Source organism: Brachyhypopomus gauderio, chromosome 4 (assembly GCF_052324685.1).
Source record: "Brachyhypopomus gauderio isolate BG-103 chromosome 4, BGAUD_0.2, whole genome shotgun sequence".
NCBI lineage: Eukaryota > Metazoa > Chordata > Actinopteri > Gymnotiformes > Hypopomidae > Brachyhypopomus > Brachyhypopomus gauderio.
Genome location: NC_135214.1, coordinates 6477073 through 6504408, shown reverse-complemented (window position 1 = coordinate 6504408; position 27336 = coordinate 6477073). Strand labels below are relative to the sequence as shown.

The window sequence follows — 27336 nt, the reverse complement described above, 5'->3', positions numbered from 1 at the left end:
AGTTAACGGTGACATAAAATAAGAATCAAGATTTTTTTTTCTAGTGTGTCTGTAGTTGTAACTGGTGAATCTATAGGGACGGGTGAGGACATTCGCGCCAGGGCTGAAAAGGTTGAAGATGAAGTTGTAAACTCTTGTCATTTGAGTCTACCCTGTGCTTTAGCCCATGTTAGAAAATAAAAACACGTGAACCCTGGTATTTTTACACTAATTTTCGCCGCTGATGTATTTATTGGTTCATTAAGACGTAATGGTTTTGACTGAGCCATCTGGAATGGCGAAAGCAGCTTATCGCGTTTACGGATCTGGCTCCATACATTGAATCCATTGACATGACAGTCAAAAAAATGTTTTAATGGATTTTACTATATTTTACGGAGCCCGTAAGGTGACATCATGTAAACAAATTAATAACGCGTGGCCACGACTTATTAACGCGTGGGAACGAGATACTAATGTCGCCTTTCACACGCGGCAACAAAGTTTATTTTTTCACAGCAAAGCAGATCCCAGGGATGTTCGCGAACTGACTGCCCAAGGAAGGTAAATCTGGCTTTATATAAAGTAATACTTAATTATCTTGTTCGCACGCGTTAATTATCTCGTTCGCACGCCTTAGTAAGTCGTGGCCACGCGTTATTATATTTTTTACATGATGTCACCTTACGGGCTCCGTAATATTTGGCATCACCTGTCGCTGTATCCCCGTACACCAGCAGGCACCCCCCCAAGGTCGCCGTATACCCATGACGTCACATGTCAACGCCCCCCCCACATGTCAACGCCCCGTCGCCGTATCCCCATGACGTCACATGCCCCGCCCCCCGGTCTTCTCACCTTTTTAACCCCTGACCCATTTTCATGCCTGTGGATTATGCAACAAAATGACCCAGCAAAACTACCAAGGCATGGCTTAACAGAAGGAATCTTTGCGCCCTGTATTGGCCAAGTCAAAGTCTGGACCTCAAGTCTACAGAAATGCGGCAAGATCGGAAGCAGGTTGTACATGCCAAATGTTTCTCCAAGCTCTCTCAACTGAGTTTTGCAAGGAGTTGAAGGCAAAAATCCCAAAAAAGGAGACGTGAGAGGAGATGTTTGGTTTATGTAATGGCTGCAAAAGGAGGTGCCACAAGCTACTAAGAGAGTTCACATACTTCTGCACTTGGAATATTTAAAAAATTTTGAGAGTGAGATTACTTTTGTTGACACTTGGAATCTGCTTTACAAATTGAGATTTAATGTTCATTTCATAGGATTTTTAAAAAAAGAAAACAATGACCATGTTTGGGTGATTCAGAAACCTTCAAGCAGCACCATATATACACTATATTGCAAAAAGTATTCGCTCCTTGACTCTTGTATCAGCTTAAGTGACATTCCCATTCCTAATTCAGAGGGTTCAATATGACGTTGGTCCACCCTTTGCAGCTAGAACAACTTCAACTCTTCTGGGAAGGCAGTCCACAAGGTTTAGGAGTGTGTTTATGGGGATTTTTGACCATTCTTCCAGAAGTGCATTTGTGAAGTCACATACTGTTGGATGAGAAGGCCTGGCTCTCAGTCCCCACTCTAATTCATCCCAACGGTTTTCTATGGGATTGAGGTCTGGTTGAGGTGCAGGCCAGTCAAATTCATCCACACCAGACTCTGCCATCCATGCCATATGGACCTTGCTTTGTGCACTAGTCCACAGTCATGTTGGAAGAGGAAGGGGCCAGCTCCAAACTGTTCCCACAAAGTTGGGAGCATGAAATTGTCCAAAATGTCTTGGTATGCTGAAGCATTTAGAGTTCCTTTCACTCTGAACTAAGGGGCAAGCCCAGCTCCTGAAAAACAACCCCACTCTATAATCCCCCCCTTCACCAAAATTTACACTTTGCATAATCCAGTCAGACAAGTACCGTTCTCCTGGCAACGTCAAATCCAGAGTCGTCCATCAGATTACCAGATGGAGAGGCTATTTACTGTGAAATATTCAGGAGCAAGGAAGTTTCACGACTGGATTTGTTGCACAGGTGACATCTTATCCCAGTTCCACGCTGGAATTCACTGAGCTCATGAGAGCGACCCATTCTTTCATAAATGTTTATAAAAACGTATAAAAACAGTCTGCATGCTTAGGTGCTTAATTTCATACACCTGTGGCCATGAAAGTGATTGGAACACCTGATTCTGATAATGTGAATGTTTGTGTTCTTGTCTATATTATGTCTACTCAAACAGTACACCTGACAGCCCTGGAGGGGGGAAGGAGGGAGATTGTCCGGCTGGCGTTCATACACTTAAGATCTGATCGCACCTGTCTCACACAGGTGGACCAAAGAACCTCACTACCTGTGGTACATGTATGTCCATTGAAGGGATGACAGTCTGACTGTATCACTGATAAAGAAATACCAGAACTTTCTGTAGAAGAGGCAGCTTCCTTCTTTCTCCGTTACCTGGTGAAGTTGGACAGACTCCAATAACGTTTCCCATAGACTGAACTGTAAAATGACCCTGACTACACACACAGACAGACACAAAGATATTTTGGTTTAGTTTTTTGTTGTTGTTTTTTGTTTTTGAGGGATTCTTTTGGTCAAGTCCCAATCCCCATGCCTTTCAGGCCGTATAAAGGAAGAGCTGCCCTCAGCAGGGTTGTCTGGGACACAGGAGAGGCCCGGCTGGACTGTAGGGGGCGCTTATCCTCCCTGATGTCTGATGAATCCCTTCAGAATGAACTCGTGTCACTGTTTAATTATAATGCAGGAGGGAGGTGGTGGAGGGAGGGGCAGGCGTAGGGATAGTTGCATAGGGATAGTTTCATTTTTCAAAATAAATTAATGTCAAATTTTAAAATTAAAAAGCAATTAGTAATCTTTTTTAGAAACTTCTTTTGTGCGTATATGTATTGTCTGGACTTGTAAGAACTGAAGTCTGGCTAGTGTATGGTAAAACTCACAAACATTAGTATAAGCTCTAACACTAGAAATAGAGATATTTTCTCTTCACCTATACATAATGCCACATTGTATGTGTTCCTGTCAACTGGCCAACAGTAATGCTGTTTCTTGCCAGCCCAATATAACTGGTCCCTGTTTGGGCAGATACAGCTGGAGGGGAGAGCTGTGTTGCACACTCAAACAAATAGCACAGACACAACCTGCAACAGAATACCAACTATCAAAACAGAGCATAAAACTGGACATTATTTCTTTGTAAGTCCAAGAGAACTGAGCAGGTTCTGTAGCTTTATCAACACAATTTTTCCAGAAATTGTACAGTGACTTAATGGAATACTGTCCACCAAACCTCCGGGTGGCACTGTGGAGCATAACAACCTCTCATGTCATTCATCTCATAGGTAATGTCTCAGGTAATGTCCCCCAATAAGAGCATAAAGGTATTCGTGGTCTTTTACTAAAGAGGGAATATATGGGTGTTCTTCAAAGACTGGCCTTAATCAAATGATTGCAACATGTATTTGAGAGACAGATCAGTCTGTTTTGATCTTTGTTTCCGCACTCTGAAATAAATTTGATTAAATATGATTAAAATATTTTTTAAACATTAGCCATGTCATTGAGAATGGCTTTGACTGCATTATTCAGAGTAAGATGACTTACTATGACCGTAAACTGGCCAGAGGCTGTCCATATACCTTAGGTTAGCACAAAAAAGTGTGTTGAATTCACAAACTGCCTCTACTGATGTCAACAGCAGGAGACTGAGGTATTCAGGGGCCTGGGTGAATTAGCTAGGTGATTAAAGGCTATAAATATCTGTGTGTGCTTTCCTCTCTGGGTCGGAGCATGTGTGCACCACATCTACACTAGCATTCACAGCTAACACTGGAACCCACTACAGTCCGACAGGCTGCCTCATGACACACTCTAGTCACTGGATCCAACACCCACTTCCTGTCGTCATCTGTTCAGGACTCTGGGCCTCCTCCCTCCCTCTGTGTTTCCTGCCGCCCTGTTCTGAGTGTCCTCGTTGCTGGTGATGAGTTCTCCCTTGTCCTTGGTCCTTTAGCTTCGTCTTTCATGTCTGTTGTCATTCTTTGCTGTGTGAAATGTTGGGAGTTCAAGCTTTGATGGCTGGTGGTCAGGAAAGCAAACATTGTGTCACTAGGACAGGAAGATCTGCCTGTTTGATATGGACATTGTTCTCCTAATCCCTCACTCCTAAAATAACACAGTACTTGTCGTGGCCAGACACAGACCATATTAAAACTTGGCTAAGACTGTTAGTCATGTTGACGTGCCATGTTTAAGTCTTTTAGATGGTCTCACCCCCAAAAACACAAACTTAATGCAGTGTTTAAATAAACACAATTACATTGATAAATATGTTTGAATTTGACATTGTTGTAACTGTCCAAAAACACTTTATTAGTTACAAAAAGTTATTTGACCATGTGAGGTTAAGTTTTTTTCTTGTCCCACCCACTGCATATGTCCTCCATAGCCAACAAATTGTAAATACAAGATTTCATTACACCATCCCCCACCACACTCCCAACACCACCATCCCCCCACCACACTCCCAACACCACCCTCGTTATGCTCTTGAAGTAGATGATGACAGGGTGTTGTCATGTCAACCCTGGGTGCAGGAGAGAGCCACCTTGACTCCGGTCCACACGTCCATGTCTCTTGTGAACACTCCTGGGACACATTCCTGTCTTACGTGTGCATTAGGGCCTATCAGCCCACGACCCCTCACCCCTCACAGACCAGGCCAGTGTCCCAATGGTCCTACATGACAGAGCTCATCTCATCTTCACACGCAGTGTGAAATAGATCAAAACAGTAAAGATGTTTTCACCTACTTAGATTGTTACCGTTAGCATTTATAACTCATAGAGCAGTGAAGCAGGTAGTACTCAGGGTGTCATCCTGATTTATCATCTATGACTCATCTATGGCTCTACTGAGCCATCACTGATATTCTGGGGTGGTTTTAAACCCCCTGTTTCTGACATGTTTTTCCATGTGACCCTAATGCTCTAAAGGTTTGCTGCAGCGTGGGCAGGAGAGGCGTGGCCACGAGAGACGTGGGCAGGAGAGGCGTGGCCATGAGAGACGTGGGCAGGAGAGGCGTGGCCATGAGAGGCGTGGCCACGAGAGACGTGGGCAGGAGAGGCGTGGCCACGAGAGATGTGGGCAGGAGAGGCGTGGCCACGAGAGACGTGGGCAGGAGAGGCGTGGCCATGAGAGGCTCTACTGCCCTTTCACCAGTCTCCTCACATCAGCAGGTGAATATTGGCTCAGGGACTGATAAGGTTAAAGGTTAGTCAGTAAATGTATGCGTTCTTCTAAAATGCGTTCTTCTTGTAAAATGCACTCAAATGTTTTGTTTCATGTCTGGTTTTATATTACAATGAAGAGCACATTGTGAACAGGAGGTGGGGCGTTTTGGGGGTGGTGTTGGGGTGTGATGGTGTTTGGTGGTGTTGATGGGGTGGTGGTATTGCAAGTGTGATGGGGGGATGGTGGTGTTCGAGGGGTCTGTACAGATCGTGGGTGTCCTGCAGTCCTGCTGTCATTTAGTCCCAGATTTAAACCTGTTTAAACCAATCAACTCCACATTATGGTACAAAGTCTTTATTTGGCAACAGTTTTGTAAAAAATTCAGGTAAATGAATATCAACATGTTCTTACATAAGGCACTTCTCTTGAGACAGTATTCATTAGGCCACTGATCTGGGGTGGGTTTCCCGAAACGTTCGTAGCGCTAAGTACTTCGTAACCTCGTATGAAACGTACGAGGTTAAGAAGTACTTAGCGTTAAGAACCTTTCGGGAAACCCACCCCTGATATGTAAATGATTTTTACCTCATTGGTCAACATGCTCTTGTTCTGCATGAATAAATCAGTAGTTCCAGAGATCAACTGCTGTACAGCCATGGTACATTATTTACAGATCTGAATGCCAATTAGTTGGTAACTAATAGAAAAAAATAAGAAAAAAATATTTCAAAGCTAATTCTTTTACTGTCCATTCGTGTTGTTTTCCTATTAGGTTAACAACCCTAACTTCACAGTGTGGGAGGCCCATTTCTGTACAGTTAAAAATTGTCTTAAGAAATCATATCTGATTCCATAATAATGTCTTTATCACTAGCCCTTGTTTATTACCATAACTTAAGAATAACACATACACACACACTGCAGTGTATGAGGTCTCTAGAGTTTGACCTATCCAGGAATTGTTTGGTTGTTGGTTGTGATTTTCTGGTTGTGTATTTTAGGGAGGCAGGGTTATTTATGATGATTTCTCTTTTGTTTTCGTTTTTGTTCTAGTTTTTCCCTCAAGCTTCTACTCCTTTACTAATTTGAAAATTTCAAGGGACAAACTATTAATAAATATATAGTTTCAACAACATTTCAAGGGACAAATTATTAATAAATGTATAATTTATAATCAATTATTTCCATTATAAATAATCATCAATAATTAGAAATAATCTATTATTTCCATTATTACCATAAAAATATGGTGATCTTGGTTTGGTGGTTGGGTAAGTGTTTGTTTTTGCCTAGGTCTTAGCATCCTCTTTCCTACACATGTGAAATGCACACTTTATCTAGAAGTGCAAAATGTTAATTATTTACTAAAATGTAAACAATAAGAAAAAAAATTACAACACATGAAACAGCAAAAAATAAACAACACACATCTACAGATTGTATAGCAATGCTGTCCCCAGCACTGTGGGCCCCACACAGTCTCAAGCACCATGGGCACCACACACTGTCCCAAGCACCATGGGCCCAACATGCTGTCTCAAGCACCATGGGCCCCACACACTGTCCCAAGCACCAGGGTCTCCACACACTGTCCCAAGCACAATGGGCCCACCCCACAGGCGGTGGGTTCATTCACATTATTAAGGGCGTGGGGTTATTTGGCAAAGACTTGGTATGGTTTCTAAGGGTGGTCTACCTGAGCTGGATTTGTGTCAGAGAACTGAGCTTCTAACAGCTGTAGCAGTCAGTAATGGTGAAGGTCTCAGGTGTAATCTACTGGACAGACAGATGGATTACACCTGACTGCCTTCTTTGATGCATTAGATGCTATTGTGATTATATTGCCAATTAACAACTGATTCCAGTAAAGCAATGTAGTATTAATTTAAGCTGAACTGTTTAGAAATAAAACCAGTAGAAATTTCACAATAGTCATGACAGGCAGTACTTGCCTGTTTGCAGCAGCTGAGTAGTTCAAAATGAGAAACTGTAATTAAATGACTTGTAGCTCCGGTATGTGAGTAAAATATAGCTGAAAAGTACAGTTGAATGACAATATGATGACACCTACCATCTTCGTATTGATGATAAAGAGAAAAAAATGTATTGTTAGATCCCAGTATCACAGTGCTACAGTAATTCACAGTTTGATGTCTGATGTCTTTCATCTGATGGACTAGTACTGCATGTATGAAATAAAAGTCATTGTTAACTTCACTGACACTCTAGCAAGCATGTACACAACAACAGCTCAACTGCCTTGTCATATTCATCTGTTTGAGGCTCTAATTATACATCACATCCTGGTCTTTTGCCAAAAGCAACAATGACAATGCAAGATTGCAAAAACAGAATAACTTAAGGAAAAAAAAATTATATACTGTATTATCAATAAATACACAATAATACATGTATAATACAGTGTATATATATATATAATGTGTGTGTGTGTGTGTATGTATGTATCATGTGTGAGACATATAAACATAAACCTCATTAAGACATTAATGCCACCAGGAGGTTCGCAGAGGTTTTGACAGTGTTTGCCCCATAACTACGTTACTTGAATATATCTCCTTTCACGTGCAAAGTACAGGCAAGTCATATTGTAAAAAAGGACACACTGAAGCACTTAACATGCATGTGACCTGAATAAGGTTTCTGTTATCCATCCACTCAGCTAACACATAACACCACACACCATTCAAGTGCTGTGCCTCAACACTACAACTCACCAACTACAGAGCTGTCAAAGGTCTTACATATTTATTTTAAATAGAGATTACAAGATAACATCCAACAACCTGCTCCTCATTCCCTCCAATGCAATTTGTTTAAGTGTAAAACGTGAGCTGTGAATGTGTCTAGACAGCCAGATCGTTGGGTTTCACTCTTACTCCACTAGCTTTGCTGACCCTACTCAGCCGTCGCGGGTCACCGGCCGCGCTGGGCGGCTGGTGCAGCTCCACGGTGGTGGTGACGTGGCCCTCCTGCCACTCCCTCCTCTCAGCACTCTGGCTGCTGCCACTTGAGCTGGGAATGTTGGCTGGCAGGCCGGCGTCTCTGGACCGCCGCTCACTATCAGCAGAAGAGGAGGAGGAGGAGGAAGAGTAAGGGGAGGGAGGGCTGGCACTGGCCTTCATGTCCAGAGTCTGTTGCTCTGTGGCCTGGTTGGCCCGGTTCTGCTGGGCTGCCAGTCTGTGTGTGTTGGTGCTGATGTAGAAAGGCGAGTGCAGGGTACCCAGCTGATGGACCAGCGTGGGGGCGGCCTGGCCGTTCTGCAGGAAGGCCTCCCTGCCCGTCATTACCTGGCCGGTCTGCAGGAAGGCCTCCCTGCCCGTCATTACCTCGCTGTAGTCGGGAGGGTGGCTGTGGGTGGGAGAGGCAGTTCTCGGGGCGGTGCTTATGGGCTCTGTCGCCATGGCGTCAGAATGGGGTATAGACTCATATTCAGGGATGTATTTGTTGACCATGCCCTGTTTGAGCGTTTTCCACCCAAGGTGATAGATCTCTAACAAATTCAGCAAAAGAGACACGCAAGCCACCACTAGCATAAATATGATGAATATGGTCTTTTCTGTAGGCCTGGAGATGAAACAGTCCACAACGTTGGGGCACGGCCATCGGGAGCACTTATACAGCGCCTTCATCCGAAAGCCATAGAGGAAATACTGACCCAGGATGAACCCCACCTCAAACACAGTCTTGAAAATTATGTTGAACACGTAGGTGCGCAGCAAGGCACCCTTGATGCAGATTTTGCCGTGCTCGTCTCTGATTGGTGGCTTGTCCTTCTTCCCGTCGCCACCCCCTCCGCTCCTAAAGGGGAGCTCGGACTCCTCCCGGAGTTTGCCGGCCAGGTTCAGCTCCGCCTCCCTGTCTTTCCGCTTCTCTTCCATGCGGACGATGTGCAGGACGTGGCCCAGGTAGATGAGTGTGGGCGTGGACACAAAGATGATCTGCAGCACCCAGAGGCGCACGTGTGAGATGGGGAAGGCCCGGTCGTAGCACACGTTCTCACAGCCGGGCTGCTGCGTGTTGCAGGTGAAGTCTGACTGCTCATCCCCCCACACCTCCTCGGCCGCCGCCCCCAACACCAGGATCCTGAAGATGAAGAGCACGGTGAGCCAGACCTTGCCGATCACTGTCGAGTGCTCCTGTGCGTTCTCCAAAAGACGTCCGAGGAAGCTCCAGTCGCCCATTCTTCAGGACTTCCTGCCTGAGGAGAAATGAGAAGAGACTTGTGGTCAAGCTACTGCTGTAATTTATATATAAAATTCTTTATATTTATATTTTTTATATTACACTTTATGTTTAGCCATCTAACTGGCCCATATGGGTCTGGGCCTCGCTGATCTAACCACACTGTCTCTCACTCTCTTTATCTTACTCTCTTTATCTCTCATACATCATACACACTCATACATGCTCTACATCACCATACTCTCACACACACATACATACATACTTTACATCACCACACTCACACACACACACAAACACACACACACACACATACATACATACATACTCTATATCACCACACTCTCTCACACACACACACACACACACACACACACACACTCTACATCACCATGCTAGGTCATACAGTCTCGTTCTCTCTCACCTCTCCGCATCACTGGATGTCAGGTATGTGCTGAGATCAACATTATAATGTTCAAAAACATCAACCGTCGTTCCCAGAACTTACTAATGCAGCCCAGCTATGCTCATTTAGTGAAGAATCATTTAGATCATGATACTCAATAAACGTTCATTACAGACACTGTTTTCGTCTGTAATGAATTACATGGAAATCATCTACACTATGATTACACTATCATCTTATAGTTTTAACGGGTAAGTGAACATTATCCTCATCTGGCCTTGTTTTAACACATCACTGTCCAATGCCTATTTACTGTAATATCAGTAATAGTTTAGCCCTCACACTGCAAGTCTTTTCACGTGTAATATACTACATTATACAACATTACACTGTTGTATAATGTAGTAGGCTATATAAAATTACAACAACAGTATAACTGGAGTGTTAAGATTTTGAACATGCTACAAAACACAATGTATAAGGAACAGAACCGACATCATTAATCAATACATAACAAAAGTAAAGCCAAATGCAACACAATTAACAACATACAACTGGTAATTACTAAAGAGAAATGTTACTTACCGAAACGTTCTTGCAATGAAAGTGGCAAATCCATCGACAAAGGTTGTTTTTGTGACACCTGAAAAACCATTTGAAGCATATATTTAAAGAGTAGTGTTTATAATCTGATAAACTGGTCAAATATAGACATTACTAGTTATAGTATAGCTTCCATTTCATCTGCACAAACAGTGATGTAAAATATATTCTGGGATATATCGCTACCCTCACTTTATATTTCATGTCTATACATTTTGAACATATGACAATATAATACATGTCTGTAATGTGTCGGTAGTTTACAATTCCACATGTCTTTAATGTATTGGCCGTTTATAATTCCTTATATGCGCACGACAGAGTAAATGCGCATTTGTCATTACAGTGCTGTCGGCAATACTTCTGTTGAAAGATGTCTGTAAGATAGCAGTTAAACATTTCATTTGGTAAACCTCTTTCAGTTCACTTCCACAAAGTCTATTAGTAACACAACGTTTGATTTTATTTGACTTAATTGATAACCAATAGGCTATTTCTGTTTCATGTGTACAGAGAAAATCCTGTCAAAAAGTTCCAGAGCAATGACGGGCAGACTGACACTAGGGTCGGTGCCAGATTCCCTTTTGGAACTGTGCTGATGACCCATCACTTACTGATCTAATAATTTGTGTTTGAAACCTTTCTGAAAATGTAGTTTTATATAACAGTGTCCTTACGAGACTGAAGTGATAAAAATGCAGTCCTACCAACAAGAGCTGTCAGACATTGGTTAACCACACAGTGAAATGGTTTAAGATGATACTGGTGTAAACCTAGCTTAAAGCATACCTTAGACTGGCGATGCCCAACACAGATATTTATAATGTCCAGAGGCCACTGGTGCCATAATTTGAGTGCGTTGGATAGCATAAGGACACGCGCTGGATACAGACCTCTCAAAACAGCACCCCCCTCTACCCCCACTCCTCAAAACCTGCCAGCTGCGTCTGCTTACCAAACTCTTTTGAAGCCAAAGTATTCATGCACAAACTTCTTCACACGTGCACCAGAAACCGAACATTTACAAGGTAAGTTAGTTTTTCATTGCGAACTGGCCGTGGAGACGCGGCTTGGCGAAAGGCAGCTGTCTCCCGTTACCGGCCATCTCAACCGTGAGTGAATGTAGACTGTCATTACCGCGCGCATGCGCACACCACACCCACGACAACTCATCGCACATGCACAGCATGTTGGCAAAATCGCACAAATGCCGTATGTGGGCCTGGAAATTTCAGTTTTATTTTAAGGTACGATAAGTTTAGGACAGGGTGATCTAGGTTCCAAAACTGACAGTCGAATTGTTGTACAGTGCGTTTCACTGATAGTTTAATGTCCATTTACCAGGTGGCCCCTATATCAAACATGTAGCGCTTGTATTGTACAATTGTATTGTAATTACAATAAAGTTTCCAGGCGAATGTCGAAAGGGAGCCATTCCCCCAAAAATAGCACAGGAACCCACCGCCCCCCTTCGGTTTTCGAGGGGAGTACTCAACTATAAGTTTATAAGAATCTAAAATGACAATAACCACACAGCTAATGTGTAAGGAATTTATTAAAGTATTACAGAAGCATTAAAAAATGTGCGATTGTGGCTCAAACTTAGGTTTGTCAGCCTAATAAAAATGTAGTGTACAAAATTCTAGCTATTTTGACAGATAACGTTCTCCAAACATTCAGCAGAGAAAAAGAAAAGAGTGCAAAGCTCTGAATCACATTCCCTCTTGGTCAAAGTGCCAACACCTGTTTACAGGTAGTTTCGCTGTCGGGGGGTCATTTTCTGATTGTGGCATAAACTCCGGAGCACATACGTTCAAAAGACATTTACAGCACGTGAGCACATTACGAAATGGTAAGTTTCACAACATATAACAAAGGCATTTGTAAACTGAGTGATAAATAGCCAGAGGTCGGTACCAGAACCACCACAAAAAAATAGAAAGTGGAACATTTGGGACACTAAATTGGCTTCGTTAGAACAATACACCGATAAATATTTCTTCATCAGTAGCACAGGGAGTTGGAAGTATCGCGAGAGATTGACAGATGAACACTAGCCCTGTTTCCCCACCTCATATAGTCCGTTTACAAATCTCTTTGTGTGAGTTGGAATGGGTCCATAATGTCCTTGAAACGAACAGACAGAATTAAGTGGATTAACATATAGCCTATAATCTATTTCATACTCAACAAAAATATAACATTTGTTTTAAAAGTGTTATTAAGACGTTAATTAAAAGACGTTTAAACGCTAGGTATGTGAAATCCCTTACATATTTGAAACGCCGACAGGAGTGACAAAAACATCGTAAGGTAGCCTTGCAGTCCTCAATTTACAATCCTCACTACCTCGGCTTTCTAATAATGACAATCTAAAAGCCAAGTTAGTCAGTTACCCCCAAATTGGACTGCTCAATTACATTACGTTCACGACCAAAGCCAACAGGGGTCAATGTCAACTGCATTCGTAAACCACTAGGTGTCGCAATCGGTCCTTTTTGCCCGAAATCCTACATCATCCAATAGCACACCCGGAGAGCCAACCGCAGTTTTAGACCTGCAGTTCTAGACGTTATATGACAGATATATGATAATGTCTGAAGGTCATTTTTGGGTTATCGTAATGTTTATGTCATGAATGTTTATGTGATGAATCTGGCTAGCGTTAGTGTGTCTTAGTTCATTAGTTCTGGCTACCTTTAGGCTATTTAGTAGCTTTGATTAAATTTGAAACAACTTAAAGGAAGGAAATTAGCACTTACTACGCTACTATTAATACTAAAAGTAGTAAGCAAGTTAAAGTAGCATTTCCCCATCATTATTAACCCATAAGAACCCAGACTATGTTCTGAATATTGATACAATTGAGCATATTAATATAGGATATACATATATTTAGTCTGCTAAATGCCATAAATGTAAATGTAAATATGATCGGTCTGAAGGTCATTTTTGTGTTATCGCAATGTTTATGTCATGAAGGATGAATCTGGCTAGCGTTAGTGTGTCTTAGTTCGTTAGTTCTGGCTACCTTTATGGCTACTTTATAGCTACTTCGACTTTGAGAGAAATGCTAGTCCTGCGAACGTAAGTTGTTGCGGGGGGGGGGGGGGGGGGGGGTGGCGAACGTAAAATGGACAAAAATTAAGGTATTATATAGCGATCGATCGATCGCCAGTGTTTGCGCCAGAGCGAACTGGTAACTCATTGAATCATATATATATATATATATATATATATATATATATATATATATATATATATATATATATATATATATAGAGGTAAATAAACTAGATTTTTTTTCGGCGTGAGAAATCGGATGTGTGGCGTGTGAGCGAAAAACCCTAATATCACATAATATTTGCTAGTTGCATGCCAATGAAGGTATACAAGTAAAATAAATCACTCCTAACATTCTGGAAACGTATGCTTACTCGCTGAAAGCATCCGGACATTATGCAATTTTTGCTGATTTAATACAAAATAGCCTATGCCAGTAATCCAGTAGGTTAATTAAAAATAAAATATCTTCAGGAGACAAGCTGTGTGTGTAAATGACAAAATTAATCAAAACTTCCTAAAAGAACAGGGAAAATGAGGTGTACTACTTCTATTTAAATACAAAATGTGGTGTACATTATCGTTTAAAACTTGTCAAATGTTAGAGATTTGGCTAAAACAATTGAGAATCAATGGGCATATTTAACAAATAAACTCTTTATACAATGGATTATTACAATATACAAGCCCCTGAGCCTACGGCATGCATTGGAACTGCTGGTCTAGAACTGCAGTTGGCTGTCGTTAGCTACATTCCGAGCCGCTAGGTGGCGCATGTCTAAAACTACAGCACGTCTAGAACTGCAGGTCTAAAACTGCAGGTGGCTCTCCGGCTGTGCAATTGGATGCATCTCGAACCGTGAGACTACATTGATAATTAATGTGCCATATTTTGTCAATTGTGATTTTTCACCGCAATCGAAATTTGTTCACCGCTTCTTACACATCTGTGCACACACACTAATGATTACTAGGGGGCTGTGGATCACACATGTCCAGAGCGGTGGGCAGCCCTAGCCCGACGCCCAGGGAGCAGTTGGGGTTAGGTGCCTTGCTTAAGGGCACCTCACTCATGGCCTCAGGTCTGGGAATCGAACCCACGACCCTCCGGTCACAAGACCAGTTCCCTACCACCAGACCATGACTGCCCTGAATGGACAAGGAAAAAAGGCACATTTTTATAATGACCAAAAACTGGACAGGAATACTACTTTGGTATCAATTATGCATTCATTTTCTTTCGTATTCAATAACAGAATGTAAATATGCTCTGTGCTCCTTGTTGAGGGATTGCACCCTCTCTTACACAGACTTGTTAGAGGAATCAGAAGGTGATGACAGAAGCTTCTCATTCCTTGTGTTCTGCACGAAAGCTTTGTCCCTAGAGGTGTGATCTGAGTAAGAGTACGTCTGCCTCGTTTTGGCTCTGTCCAAGCATCTCATCAACGCCTTAATGATCAAGTAGGCCAACTCCGCCACGTTGAGCACTATGCAGATGGCGGAGGACGCCACCATGAAAATAGTAAAAATCGTCTTCTCCGTTGGTCTGGAGATGAAGCAGTCGACTTTATTAGGACAGGGCCACTGCTCACACTTGACGAGACGTGGCATCTGGAAGCCACTGTAGATGTAGTAGAGGGCATACATGAAGCCGCCTTCGAAGATGAGTCGGAAGAAGAGGCTGCAGGTGTATGTCCACCACAGCGGGCCGGTGATGGGCAGGCGTCTTTTCTTCAGACTCTCCAGGTCGTCGTCATTGGGTTTGTGATCCGCATTTGCAAAGAGGTCCTTCTTCACACCCCGCTTGCGGTACGAGACATGCATGGCCACCAGAAGAGCCGGCGTCGAGACGAAGATGAGCTGGAGACACCACAGGCGGATGTGCGAGACCGGGAAGAAGTGGTCGTAGCAGACGTTTTTGCAGCCCGGCTGCTGCGTGTTGCAGGTGAAGTCGGACTGCTCATCCCCCCAAACGCTCTCGGCAGCAAGAACCAGGATGGTGATGCGGAAGATGAAGAGGACGGAGAGCCAGATCTTCCCCAGGCTGGTGGAGTGCTTGTTTACTCCACCCAGCTGGGCATAGAGGGCTCCCCAACTCATTGCACTTACTGCCGATCAAAGCACCTACACGTTAAACAAAAAAGAATGAAAGAAGAAAAGAAATAAAAAGAAAGTAGGCGGTGACTGACATCCATCACACTTGAACATAAAGTAGGCTATGTGACTCATTCTACGTTTCTGGAAACTTGTCAAACCAATCAGATTTTTTTTGTGACATATACTTACTATAGATATCTATTTTAAAACCTTAATTCTCTCTTTTTAGTTACATTATTGCACAGTATTTTGTATGTGTAAGTATAATACACTAGATATTATTTTACAGAATTCTAAAACGAATAAAAATCTTTAAATGTGCGCCTAGTTTTAGCCAAACGTTTTATTAACACAGTGTTAGACATAAAACAATTGTTTTTAACATAAACAAATTATTTTTCAAAACTCCGTAAGGTCGTTTAGCCATACAAGATACAAATTGTTAAATGAAATATTCTACTACATATAAAAGGCAAATTGCTGATTATCACACAAAAACAAAAGGATGACGCTGACATGCTAAAACCATTTCTACAACCTTGACAGCAGTAAAACCGGCTAAACTGACTTGACTTTACAAAGTCGGAAATAAATGGGAAAAAAAACATCGCAAGATGTTTCAACAATCCCAGCTTACCTTACAGGGCTCATGCACGACTTTCAGGTCGTATATCATGAATTAAAATGTAAATTGTAGCCTACGTCTGACTTTTCTCCATGGATAAAATGGCTTGAGGTGGAGGGGTCTGGGCTGATTTAATGAGTCTTCGGAGTTTGCACCTGACATCGGGGCGTGTTCAGGAGGATCATTGGGCGGTTCAGGATAAATAGGTGTGGACTGAATACCATTTTTTTCATCTTCACATTTTATACTCATTAGACACAAGAGTAGTTGACAGCTTAAAAAATTGCCTCAATACCGATGCATTCACTAGAGCCACATCTTTGAATAGCCTATTACATAAAGCAAACACCACATCAAAGGTGCATATTATGGTAGTCTTGTCAAATATAGATAGGGTTTTTTTTTCCTTTTGTGACGTATTTAGGTCCATGGATTTTAAAGCTAATTTCCAGTAATTTTTCCGTATGTTAAATCCAGTTTGTGTATTAATGCATAACAACATTTGTAGCTAAAACGTTAAGAATGCCTTAAACACGCAATATGCTATTTGGACAACAGGTTTCAAGAAATTCAGGGAAAAGGTCTAGGGCTAGGCCATTGCCGAGATTAATTTTTTTTTTTTTTGCGTGTAGTGAATAACGATAGTAATCGGCTGTGTCATTTTCGCGAAATTGCCAATTGCCATTCACTGAAATATGTTTGGTGGAATGTGAAGAATACTCTGCTTTGAATCGATTTAAATCGTATGTTGTCGTGCTATATCTGCTTGAGTACACAAAACGAGCTAGGAAGGGAAATCGAGACCGAAGGAATTGGTATAAAACGCAACAATAAAAATACTATAAGATAACTAAAATACAATACTATATTCCATTATATAGAATTGTATCAATATTACACAAGCCACAAATTTATATTATAATATTATTGTAATAAAATTGATATAGACAAATCTATGACCAAACATAGTCTGATTCATACATACATCTGATTATAATTTGTTTTGACATGCGGAACATGGTGATGGGGATTTTGTGAGAGGACAGTCCGTGCCCGAACTGACAGTTGAATAAAATGTTGGTGACAGGTAAGCTCTGTAAACTCGAGATAACAGAGGGTTGTTACCTTGGCATTCCATTAAGATGAGTCTACCTGACTATGGAGCACAACAACATAGTACCAAACGATTCATCTTCCGACTCTCTTTAATTGGGAATTTAGTTACAATAATGCCGCACCTGTAAACAAACTGAACTTATTTAATCAAACTGTAATATCCTTCAAGTCTTACCACCATAGTTTCCATGCATAATTCAAAGGTCACTGGACCTATCAAACAAATGTAATCACTATAAATGTGAATTCATTTTTTAAAACAGAAAATCTTGTTATCCTGTCAGGAGGCCCTTCCAGAGAACACAGGGGCCCGGTGTCTCCTAAAGCAGAGCTGCCCCATGGACCTCCAGCCCGGGCCACGGGGCAGCGGGGCCACGGGGTAATCACTTCTTAAGCTTAGCCAGCTTCATCAACAGCTGGTCCCGTCTCTGTCTCCTGGCAGTCAGGTGCTCCTGGTCACTCGGGATGAGCTCACAGATTTCCTAAGTGGGGCAGATGGAAGGTTAACATTTACCCCAGTCCCCATTTAAATAAATAAATAACACTGTACCGCATGCTTTCACAAAGGGCTATAATTCGCATACATCTGTGAATTTTACTGTGGGACTCCAAAGGCACACACGGCCAGACCGCACATACTTTATTGATTCTAGCTGCCGCCTCTCCATCAAACTCAGGAACAGGCCCAAAACTAGACAGGACTCTCCTCATGCCTGTCCGGTAGCGTGTGAGATAGTCTTCAAGACCTGGAGAACACAGGGATCACTGGTTATATAACAGATATGGATCTGTTATAACTGACCGCAATCACCATCACTGATTTACATTCCAGAAAACTCTCCTGTTCTTCAAAGTAAATCATTTAGGGCCAGTTTAATAGATTAAGACTAGTCGTAATTGGACCAAAAGGACTTTCCAACAGTTTAGTCCTAGACTAGGTCACGTCCAGCAGAGAGGCCTTCAGTGTCTCTTTTCCCAGCCTGTAGCTGTGCTCCAGAACGCAGTGGCACACAGACACAGTGAGCAGCAGCCAGTGAAGAACACAAGTGAACACCCCCTCCAGCTACAGTAATCACAGTAATCATCCAATCATGGATGGAATGCTTTTTTCTCTCTCTTTTTTTTTTACCTCACGCAGGTAAAACTGTATCTGCTGACATTGGGCAACAGGAGAGAAGGCAGAAGTCGTTAGCAGGCATCCAAAACGAGCTTCGTTTTCATAACGCCTTTCAGTAGAGCAGGCATGGAGGGTTGGGGGGGGGGGGGTAACACAGCCTTCTGAAATTCACCACGGACACGAGGCCTCCATAACACACACACTTTATGCCTCTTTCTCTTTCACACACGGACACTTCTCGACATATAAGAGCCATGTGAGCAACACTGTAATGACAACAGTCTAGTGTTGCAACAGGACAGAGTGCATCATTGGCCTGGGGGCAACCTAACTCGAAAAGCACAGCACAGGAGCAAATATGACTTTAAACACCGCCTTTAACTCTGAAGATAATCTAAACACTCCCGATGCTTTTCTGGGTCGTGTCCCCAGTCTTCACTGACCATTCCAAACACATGGACACTTAAAGAATTTGATCGTGGTGAGATTGCAGTGAAGAGCTTAAGAGTGACTTGCCTTCGGGTGCGTTGAGATGCATGGTCTCAACAGGGCCAAGGAAAGCATAACGCATGCCTAACCCCTCTGACATCACTAAATCAATGTCCTTCACTGAGATGATGCCATCCTGAAGAAACAGATACAAGAACTAAGTCAGGAGATAAAACACAGGAATGGTCCAGTAGAGCCCAAGATTAGCGGATTCTCATCTTCATCCAGGATTACATCCTAAAATTAGAGCATCCTGTTTCCTTCTCTGTCTGGCAGATTCACACCAATCCCATACACAGCGTAGAAAACAGGGGCAGAGGAGCCCCTACATCAGCTCTCACTGTATTGGGTTCCCCCTCATCATCCAATTCAGTGCCCTGGGAACAGGGCGGTGGGGGGGTGGGGTGGGGGGGGTGTTAGTGCCAAGCTCAGAGCCCACTCCACACTCACATTACCTCAGGCTACAGATACCTACTGCTTCACCAGCCTGAAATCAAAGCCAGGACGCAGACCTGTCGGAAGGCAGGCAGGGGGGTGAGGAGGGGGACAGGGGGACCTTTGTTCATTTCCCCGGGAGCAACAACGAGTCTGTTATGCGGACGGTGGCCTGGTGGTGGAGTCGTGAACAGAGGCCTTTCCTGTGTGGTAATCACCGGACGCCGGGCACGCTGTTCTCAGCCACTCCACTTTCCACCACTGGCTCGCTCTCAACGGCCCGACATGAACCCACAGCACAACTGTGTGTCTAAAATGTGTGTGTGATTAAGATTTTTTACTTAATGGCATCACACTGATGCCACTGAGGATTACTTATGGTAAATAACTACTATACATTAAGTGACCTTAAGGGTCGTTTACACAAAATGTTATGAAACTACAAATCTGTGTGGGGGATCGAAACTTCAAAAAAATAATGCCACACTTCACCAGGCCGAACCAGTCCCTCCACATTCCCAATCAAGTGTGTGTGTGTGTGTGTGTGTGTGTGTGTGTGTGTGTGTGTGTGTGTGTGTGTGTGTGTGTGCACGCTCATGCATGCTTTTGTTTTCTCTTTAGAGGAATCTGCCACTTCTCAGGACTTCTATGTCATTTTTCTACCGTTATTTGACCCGGGTGTTTGGACACACCACTGAGAGATGACTGGAAGAACATATGGGTTTTGGCCACTATTGTGATGAGCATCAGTGAGATCTAGAAGAGCATGTGATATAGTCTGATGTAGTCTAACATAGTCTTTGTTACAAAATCATTTCTGCTTGACTTTGCATTTTACTGGTCCTTCAGAGTGAAAATCAAAAGATAAAATGTCTCTTCAAGGCTGTGGGAGAAGCTACTGCCAAACTCAGCACAGGCAGGGCAGCATCTGTTGAGATAACGAGTGGCTCATGGAGGCTAGTTTGTGTGGGTATTTGCCTGCTGCCGAGTTATTAATGTGTGGGCCTGAAGAGTGTGGCGTATGAAGATGTGGTGTACGACTGGTCTTCTACTGAAGTATCCCACACAGCACAGCCCATAATCCACCTCACACCCGATGGGGAGAAGGTCCTAAAACCAGCTTATTATAAAGCTGAAGAGGAAGAAGACCAGGCTGGGGGGTGTCAGACCAGGCTGGGGGGTTCAGATTTACAAGGACCTGAAGACCTCATAAATGTATTTCAGTCTGCTTGGTCTGCATTTTAAAATCAACAAAAGATTAAGAGAAATTCTCAAACATACATGTTAAGAAATAAACACAAGAATACACGTTATCCTTCCTGTAACTGGAGGAATAGAAGAAAGAGTCCACGGAAAGGGGCTTCAATCCAAATCGGACCTTCTAAATGGTTGAATGGTCCAAATCTGACCTTCTAAATGGAGCCACTGGCATTCAGACATATGCTCATGTTTCATTGTGTCATATTATCTTAGGTTTATCAGTTCAGACAAGGCTTCCAATTACTGAATAGCAATATCTATAATAAAGGGAAAAAAAATCTACCACTTTTCCCCCGCTTGGTGTAAAAGACCATACAAAAACCTTTGCATTCCACCTGATTGTGATTCCATCTAATTGCGATTTCCATTAAAATTATAGTATTGGAGGAGTACGGACAAGCATTTTCCTTGACTACGAAGCTAACTCCGGAGACAAGAGCAGCACGCTCGGAAGAAATGTCACCACCAAGTTTTACCAGTAAAGATTAAACCATCTTTGCTGCAGAAGTAAAGTCAGCGCATATCCGGATAGATGAAACACATGTGTATGAATGCCAGTAGCTCCAGTTTGAGGCTGTTTTTCTTCATAGCTCGCTGAACTAGTCCTGACTGACAGTGACTAATAACAATGACGGGAACGTCTTAAGTCTTAAAGCTCCTGAGACCTTTCCTCCCCAAAAAAAGGACAATGATAACAGCTTTAGCTCTGAAAGGTGATTTTGTGAAATTTAAGATCATGTATACTGTTTTGTGAAAGAAAGAAAAAAACTATTGATATCTCTCTCGCATGCATGCCGAGGACTCGTGTGTCCAATAAAAGTTCTATGAGTCGCTGGTTCTTGTGTGTATTGCGCTGGTTCTTGTGTGTACTGTGTATTGTGCTGGTTCTTGTGTGTATTGTGTACCGCGCTGGTTCTTGTGTGTATTGTGTATTGCGCTGGTTCTTGTGTGTATTGTGTACCGCGTTGGTTCTTGTGTGTATTGTGTATTGCGCTGGTTCTTGTGTGTATTGTGTACCGCGTTGGTTCTTGTGTGTATTGTGCTGGTTCTTGTGTGTACTGTGTATTGCGCTGGTTCTTGTGTGTATTGCGCTGGTTCTTGTGTGTATTGTGTACCGCGCTGGTTCTTGTGTGTATTGTGTATTGCGCTGGTTCTTGTGTGTATTGTGTACCGCGTTGGTTCTTGTGTGTATTGCGCTGGTTCTTGTGTGTACTGTGTATTGCGCTGGTTCTTGTGTGTATTGTGCTGGTTCTTGTGTGTACTGTGTACTGCGATGGTTCTTGTGTGTACTGTGTATTGCGCTGGTTCTTGTGTGTATTGTGTATTGTGTTGGAACTTGTGTGTACCGTGTACTGCGATGGTTCTTGTGTGTACTGTGTACTGCGATGGTTCTTGTTTGTACTGTGTATTGCGCTGGTTCTTGTGTTTATTGTGTATTGTGTTGGAACTTGTGTGTACTGTGTACTGCGATGGTTCTTGTGTGTACAGTGTATTGTGCTGGTTCTTGTGTGTATTGTGTACTGCGCTGGTTCTTGTGTGTATTGTGTACTGCGCTGGTTCTTGTGTGTATTGTGTACTGCGCTGGTTCTTGTGTATACTGTGTATTGTGCTGGTTCTTGTGTGTACTGTGTATTGTGCTGGTTCTTGTGTGTACTGTGTATTGTGCTGGTTCTTGTGTATACTGTGTATTGTGCTGGTTCTTGTGTGTACTGTGTATTGTGCTGGTTCTTGTGTGTACTGTGTATTGTGCTGAAGTACAACCCCTGTGGCACTATTGCAAACTTTAGCACTGTAGAACCTTCTCTGCCCGCTTTACTCACTCCCAGACATTCAGACTCAGCACAGCAGAATTCCATTAGATTGAAATAATGTAGATTTCTACCCATCTTATACATGTTCATAATTTTAACCATCACTCTGCAAAGCATTGGCCTTGTCTGGATAACAGTGTTGTGCTAAGGGTGTAGCCAGAGAGGTGGGGTTCCCTTTCTGCTATGGACTTTGAAAAGAACCCAAGGGAGTGGAACTGTTGGATTTAACTGCTTCACAATGTTCACCTGATACATTGAAACACAGGTGTAACACAGCCAAGGAACAAAGCGTCCCAAGAAGCACAGACACGCAGAGTGCTTGGCAGATTTCACAAGAGAAAGAGGAAAAAGACACTTTGTTATCTGTCATCACTCGGTGTAGGCTGATACGCTTGTGTGCTCAGCCACAAACACAAGAGAGTCTGTCTTTACAATTGTATGACTCTCCCTCTCCATCTTCCTGGTGAACACAAGCCCAAGACTACTTTCAGGACTATTTCTCACTGTCTGTCCCGCAAACCATGACAAGTAGAACAAGGAAAGTTAATTTATAAAGCACCTTTCGTACAGTCATGTGTGGACATTTTGTGTTTCACATAACTAAACATCACAGTTGCAATGGGGCAGCAGTGGGGCAGAACAGGCAATTGGCACTCTTAGATGTGCAGTAAGGGTTAAACAAATGTGTTTTTATATTGTTAGTCGCATTGGTAGTGTGTGTGTGTGTGTGTGTGTGTGTGTGCGTGCGTATGTGTGTTTAGGTTGTACGTACTTTGACTAGTCTCCAGCTCTCTGCTATGATGGCATACTGGACGCGGTTCAGTGCAAACCCATCGATCTCCTTCCTGAGGCGGACAGGTGTCTGGCCCACCTCAGTCATCAGGTCAAAGGTCATGTCCATAACCGAAGTGAGGGTCTCAGGGTGAGGAACCAGCTCCACCAGGCGTACGTAGTACGGAGGGTTTACCTGTGTGGTCGTACAGAGACAGGGAACATCCATCGCAATATTCCCACACAACTCCCCTCAAGGAAGCGACGGTTGCATCTGCTACGATGTTTACATGCACTACAGATGTCTCCCCCTACCTCTTCTGCTTTGAAGGTCTCTTTGTTTTAAGTAGCTCTACTGTTTGGCATTGTGGGTTAAACATTTACCCAGCATACCGTTCACTTTGAGAAGATCTGAAGGGCAGTGCGGTGGACAGAGGTAAAGAAAAATCTCCCTGCTTCTGTCAGGAGAGTCATTTCTATTCTAAGGGGCAATTAATAGAGTCAAAGTCCAAACTCTGACCTCCATGGCCATACCTCAATTGGACTTGGTTAAAATCTTCTGTTTTCCATATAGTTTCCTTTCAAGATGCCTACAGATGAGCAGTTCATCAAGACATATTGGAATAGATATTTTACGTGCATGTTTTAGATATTAACTTGTGTATTTGTGTGTTAACGGGCCGCCCATTGGAGGAGTGGTTCCCTTTTGAGTCTTGGTTCTCCCGAGGTTTCTTCCTATTCCTCACCATCATAGGGAGTTTTTCCTCGCCACTGTCGCCTTTGGCTTGCTCATTAGGGTTCTGGACCCATAGTATTGTTAACCTTGTAAACCCTGTAAAGCTGCTTTGCGACAACTTGAGTTGTTAAAAGCGCTATACAAATAAACTTTGATTGATTGATTGATATTAATCCCAAACGAGGTAAACATCTGAAGGGATGAGGAATGATGTCGGGTTTACGCCACACGAGACCCAGACTGGTAAAGATGTACGAGTCGCACTGACCGGGTGAGATACGACACAACGAGAGCGGTTCTGAAGCAGGGAGAAGATGGTGCTGGGCATCAGACAGGAGGTGGAGCTGCTGAGGACCACGTCCTCCCCTACATGAGCCTCCACCGCCTGGAAGACGGCCTGCTTGGCCTCCAGGTCCTCATACACACACTCCTGTCAAACAAACCCACAGGCCAGGACTGAGAGACATCCAGATCTCTATATGAAGTAACATGAATAGAAAAAGAAAAACTAATATAAGTAGTAAATGATAAAGACGTGAATTTGTGGTGAGGCTTTATAATATTTTGTCTAATATTTGGAGAACACTGGACAGCCATGCACTTTTAATAACATTGTTAGCAGTATAATTAAGCATACATTATTAAATGATTAAACCATGGGCTATAAGATAATGTGGGGATTTCCAGCATTATTTGTTATTTCTGATAATATATTCAATTTTTTTAAATATTAGCCTGCAAAATCACACAAGTGAACATGTTAACTGACACAGTGGAATTTCCATCCCTACATTCTCAGAGACAATAATTCCTTCCTCATTCAGAGTTCTTTCAATAGCACACTGTTTTCCCAGTAACCCATTACTAAGTACTGTTACAAGGTCAAAACTAAAAAAAACCTCTTGTAAATCCTTGTAAAGTTAAATGTTAATTATCAGACTACACAATCCAGAAAGGGAAAACACACCACTAACGATGTAAGCTACTGAACCATTTAATTAAAACAGTGGATCATTGTAATTTACCCCTCAAATCAACATTAATTTTACATTTTTTTATTACTGTTTTACATTATGCCTCCCAAAGACTCCAGGAAGGTGAACACAACCCTAACCCTAACCCTAACCCTCACCCTCAGGGAAGGAGGTGAAGACAAAGCTCATCACAGAGCACAAAAGACACTTAACGACACAGACCACGTGTGACACAGACCATGTGTGACACAAACCACGTGTGCTAATAAACATATTTATTTGATTCACTGCTTTTCCTCAGTAAGGAGCTGTTATGCTGTTATGTTCTGCATACTAATAATACTATACTAATTAAAGTATTATATAAATAAACAAACAATGAAGTTATATATATATTTAAAGGATCTATATAACCACTATACTAATGAAACCTAATGGAATCCTATTTAATCATGTTCTGTGATCAGCAGTCTATCTCACATGGATACTGAAATGGGATATTTTTGTAATCTTGACAATCTTGTAATCTTGTCATAAAACCAAACACTTTCCGTGTCTGGCTTCACACAGCGATACAGGAAGCAAACATATTTTCCACCGGCAGATCTCTCCACTGATCCAGATCTCTCAGTGCCATTTACTTCCTTACAGGATATCCACGTCCTGCCATACATAAGCATCAGTACTGGTTTACCTCAGCTCTTCACTATGCCCTTAGATCCACTGTTCCAACAATGGTAGTATAGAAACATTTGTACTGAAGTACATTAGAGGAATCATAGACAAAGTAAAAGCACACATTCAAAAAATTAGGATCTTGAAAAGTACATTTATCTTAAAGCACTAAAGTACGTTCTTTATTTTTATTTTCTGAGTCTCAGAACCCAAGCAGTAGGAACTGTTTTTGAGCGCTATACCTGAACAAAAAATGCGCCCTCTAGTGCTTGTGAGAGGTCATCATGACTGGTGAGAAGAGCCAGCTGTTCTGAAGCGCTGAGCTTTCCTCGAAGCATTTGAGCCTCCTGAAGCTCCCCAACTTGCTTCCTGATCAAATACAGACACGTTCCTTCATGATTTATAATGTCATAAGAAATAGTTAAAAGTTATTATTGCTACATTAAATATCTGCCAATATGACAACAATGCTAATTAACTCTGCATTTCATCTGTCCAGCTTCTTACACTGCAGTGCTACTGTAAAACCTGTAAGGCACCTTGCTGGATAAATCACGTGACAACTGACACAAACAAGTCCTGCCACCCCCTCTACTGGGAGAAAAGGTTCAATTAAACAGAGAATACTCCCATCGTGACGACTAACTGTCCCCTACTACATGAATGGTCATTTGTAAACAAGCTGTTGACTGACATTTTTAATTGTTAACTGCCAACTGACGGGCAAAACTTAAAGCACTGTGTCCGGTATTGCTGTGTGTCCCACCTACCTGATCTCCGTGATGGCCCGTGATGCTTGTCCAGGCTGATTGTCATATATTCTAACCTGGTAGCCTCCACTCAGGAACAACATGGCCCAGGAGCGCCCGATCAGACCACTGAACGAGAAGAAGCAGTATGAGTTTGCTCAGAGGTAATTAAGACATGTAACCTGTCCCTAAAAATCTCACAAGACTAACTAAAATAACAGGTAAACCTGACAAACACAGACAAAGGTGTGAATAAGAAACCCAGGTTTTAAGTGACTAGGTGCTGGTAATAATGAAATAATTATGAAATATCACACATATCTACACATATCAAAGGTCATTTCAACCAAAGTACTGAACATGAACTTTGCAGCCCGAACCGATAGATTATATTTGAACAATCAACGTTAGCTGGGCATCTAGATTAATACAATGACATAAATATGCTCACCTTCCTACAACTGTAATTGCTTTCCTTTCAGATGTAGCCATTATGTGTTGCTAAGAACAAAACTAAAAAAATTGTTTTCAATGACTTTTGCAGCCAGCTACAGAAACAGCCCGTGACCAGTCATGCGCAAAACCAGCGGGCGCCCCACACGTACGGGAGCCGGGACGTGCCAAACGAGCTCCGCTTTACTCCTATTATATCACTCGCTTTACAATCACTCGGAGCTGTCGTATGCAGAAACGTTTCCCACCGAAATTGTAGGCCAAGTGTTTAAAAGAGCGTCCTTTGCATTTTTTGCAGAAGGTTAAGTGAATTAGTAAGGATAAAGATAAACTTGTTAAAGTAAAGCAAAACGCGTACTCTGTATCCTAGCAACGGTGGCGTATTGGCGACAGAGCTTCGGGATTATATGGTCGCTATCTGGGTGGGTAACGTTAGCTCAGCTAGCATAACTATCTGTCTACTTAATACAGAAAACTCCTGTTAAAAACAGTTGTAATATTATTATAAATGTTATT

General features: G+C 42.5%; 4 protein-coding genes across 10 annotated transcripts in view; 1 reads left to right on the top strand and 3 right to left on the bottom strand.

Annotated features, from left to right (window-relative positions):
• Window positions 1–5658: 5658 nt before the first annotated feature.
• On the bottom strand, window positions 5659–13566 carry gja3 (gap junction protein, alpha 3). Of its 2 annotated transcripts, none has more exons than XM_077001815.1 (3): window positions 11239–13566; window positions 10432–10489; window positions 5659–9456 (listed from the first exon to the last, which is right to left on the bottom strand). In XM_077001815.1, the coding sequence occupies exon 3, from the start codon at window positions 9437–9439 to the stop codon at window positions 8102–8104; it is 1338 nt and encodes a 445-aa protein (XP_076857930.1). In that variant the 5' UTR covers window positions 9440–9456; window positions 10432–10489; window positions 11239–13566; the 3' UTR covers window positions 5659–8101. The 2 variants fall into 2 exon arrangements, with proteins under 2 accessions (XP_076857930.1, XP_076857931.1); XM_077001816.1 differs by having other exon boundaries at window positions 11405–13566.
• Window positions 9201–27336, top strand: part of ift88 (intraflagellar transport 88 homolog) — a 34008-nt gene continuing 15872 nt past the window's right edge. For 2 of the 5 annotated variants that reach the window (XM_077001810.1, XM_077001809.1), the window contains exon 1: window positions 11258–11477. In XM_077001810.1, the coding sequence (XP_076857925.1) occupies window positions 11273–11477 (205 nt within the window). In that variant the 5' untranslated portion in view covers window positions 11258–11272. Of the gene's footprint in view, window positions 9360–11257; window positions 11478–26396; window positions 26532–26925; window positions 27243–27336 lie in introns of those variants that run through there. The other 3 variants (XM_077001813.1, XM_077001811.1, XM_077001812.1) reach the window with 3 other exon arrangements.
• gjb8 (gap junction protein beta 8) lies at window positions 13782–16395 on the bottom strand. The gene is made up of 2 exons (XM_077001819.1): window positions 16247–16395; window positions 13782–15636 (listed from the first exon to the last, which is right to left on the bottom strand). Exon 2 carries the CDS (start codon window positions 15610–15612, stop codon window positions 14815–14817), a length of 798 nt encoding a protein of 265 aa, XP_076857934.1. The 5' UTR covers window positions 15613–15636; window positions 16247–16395; the 3' UTR covers window positions 13782–14814.
• Window positions 17422–26990, bottom strand: cryl1 (crystallin, lambda 1). 2 transcript variants are annotated; one of them, XM_077001818.1, is made up of 8 exons: window positions 26819–26990; window positions 26389–26496; window positions 25861–25987; window positions 24238–24399; window positions 23235–23429; window positions 18984–19092; window positions 17935–18096; window positions 17422–17832 (listed from the first exon to the last, which is right to left on the bottom strand). In XM_077001818.1, coding segments are annotated over exons 1-8 (906 nt in total). In that variant the 5' UTR covers window positions 26860–26990; the 3' UTR covers window positions 17422–17830. The 2 variants fall into 2 exon arrangements, with proteins under 2 accessions (XP_076857933.1, XP_076857932.1); XM_077001817.1 differs by having other exon boundaries at window positions 17990–18096; window positions 26819–26989.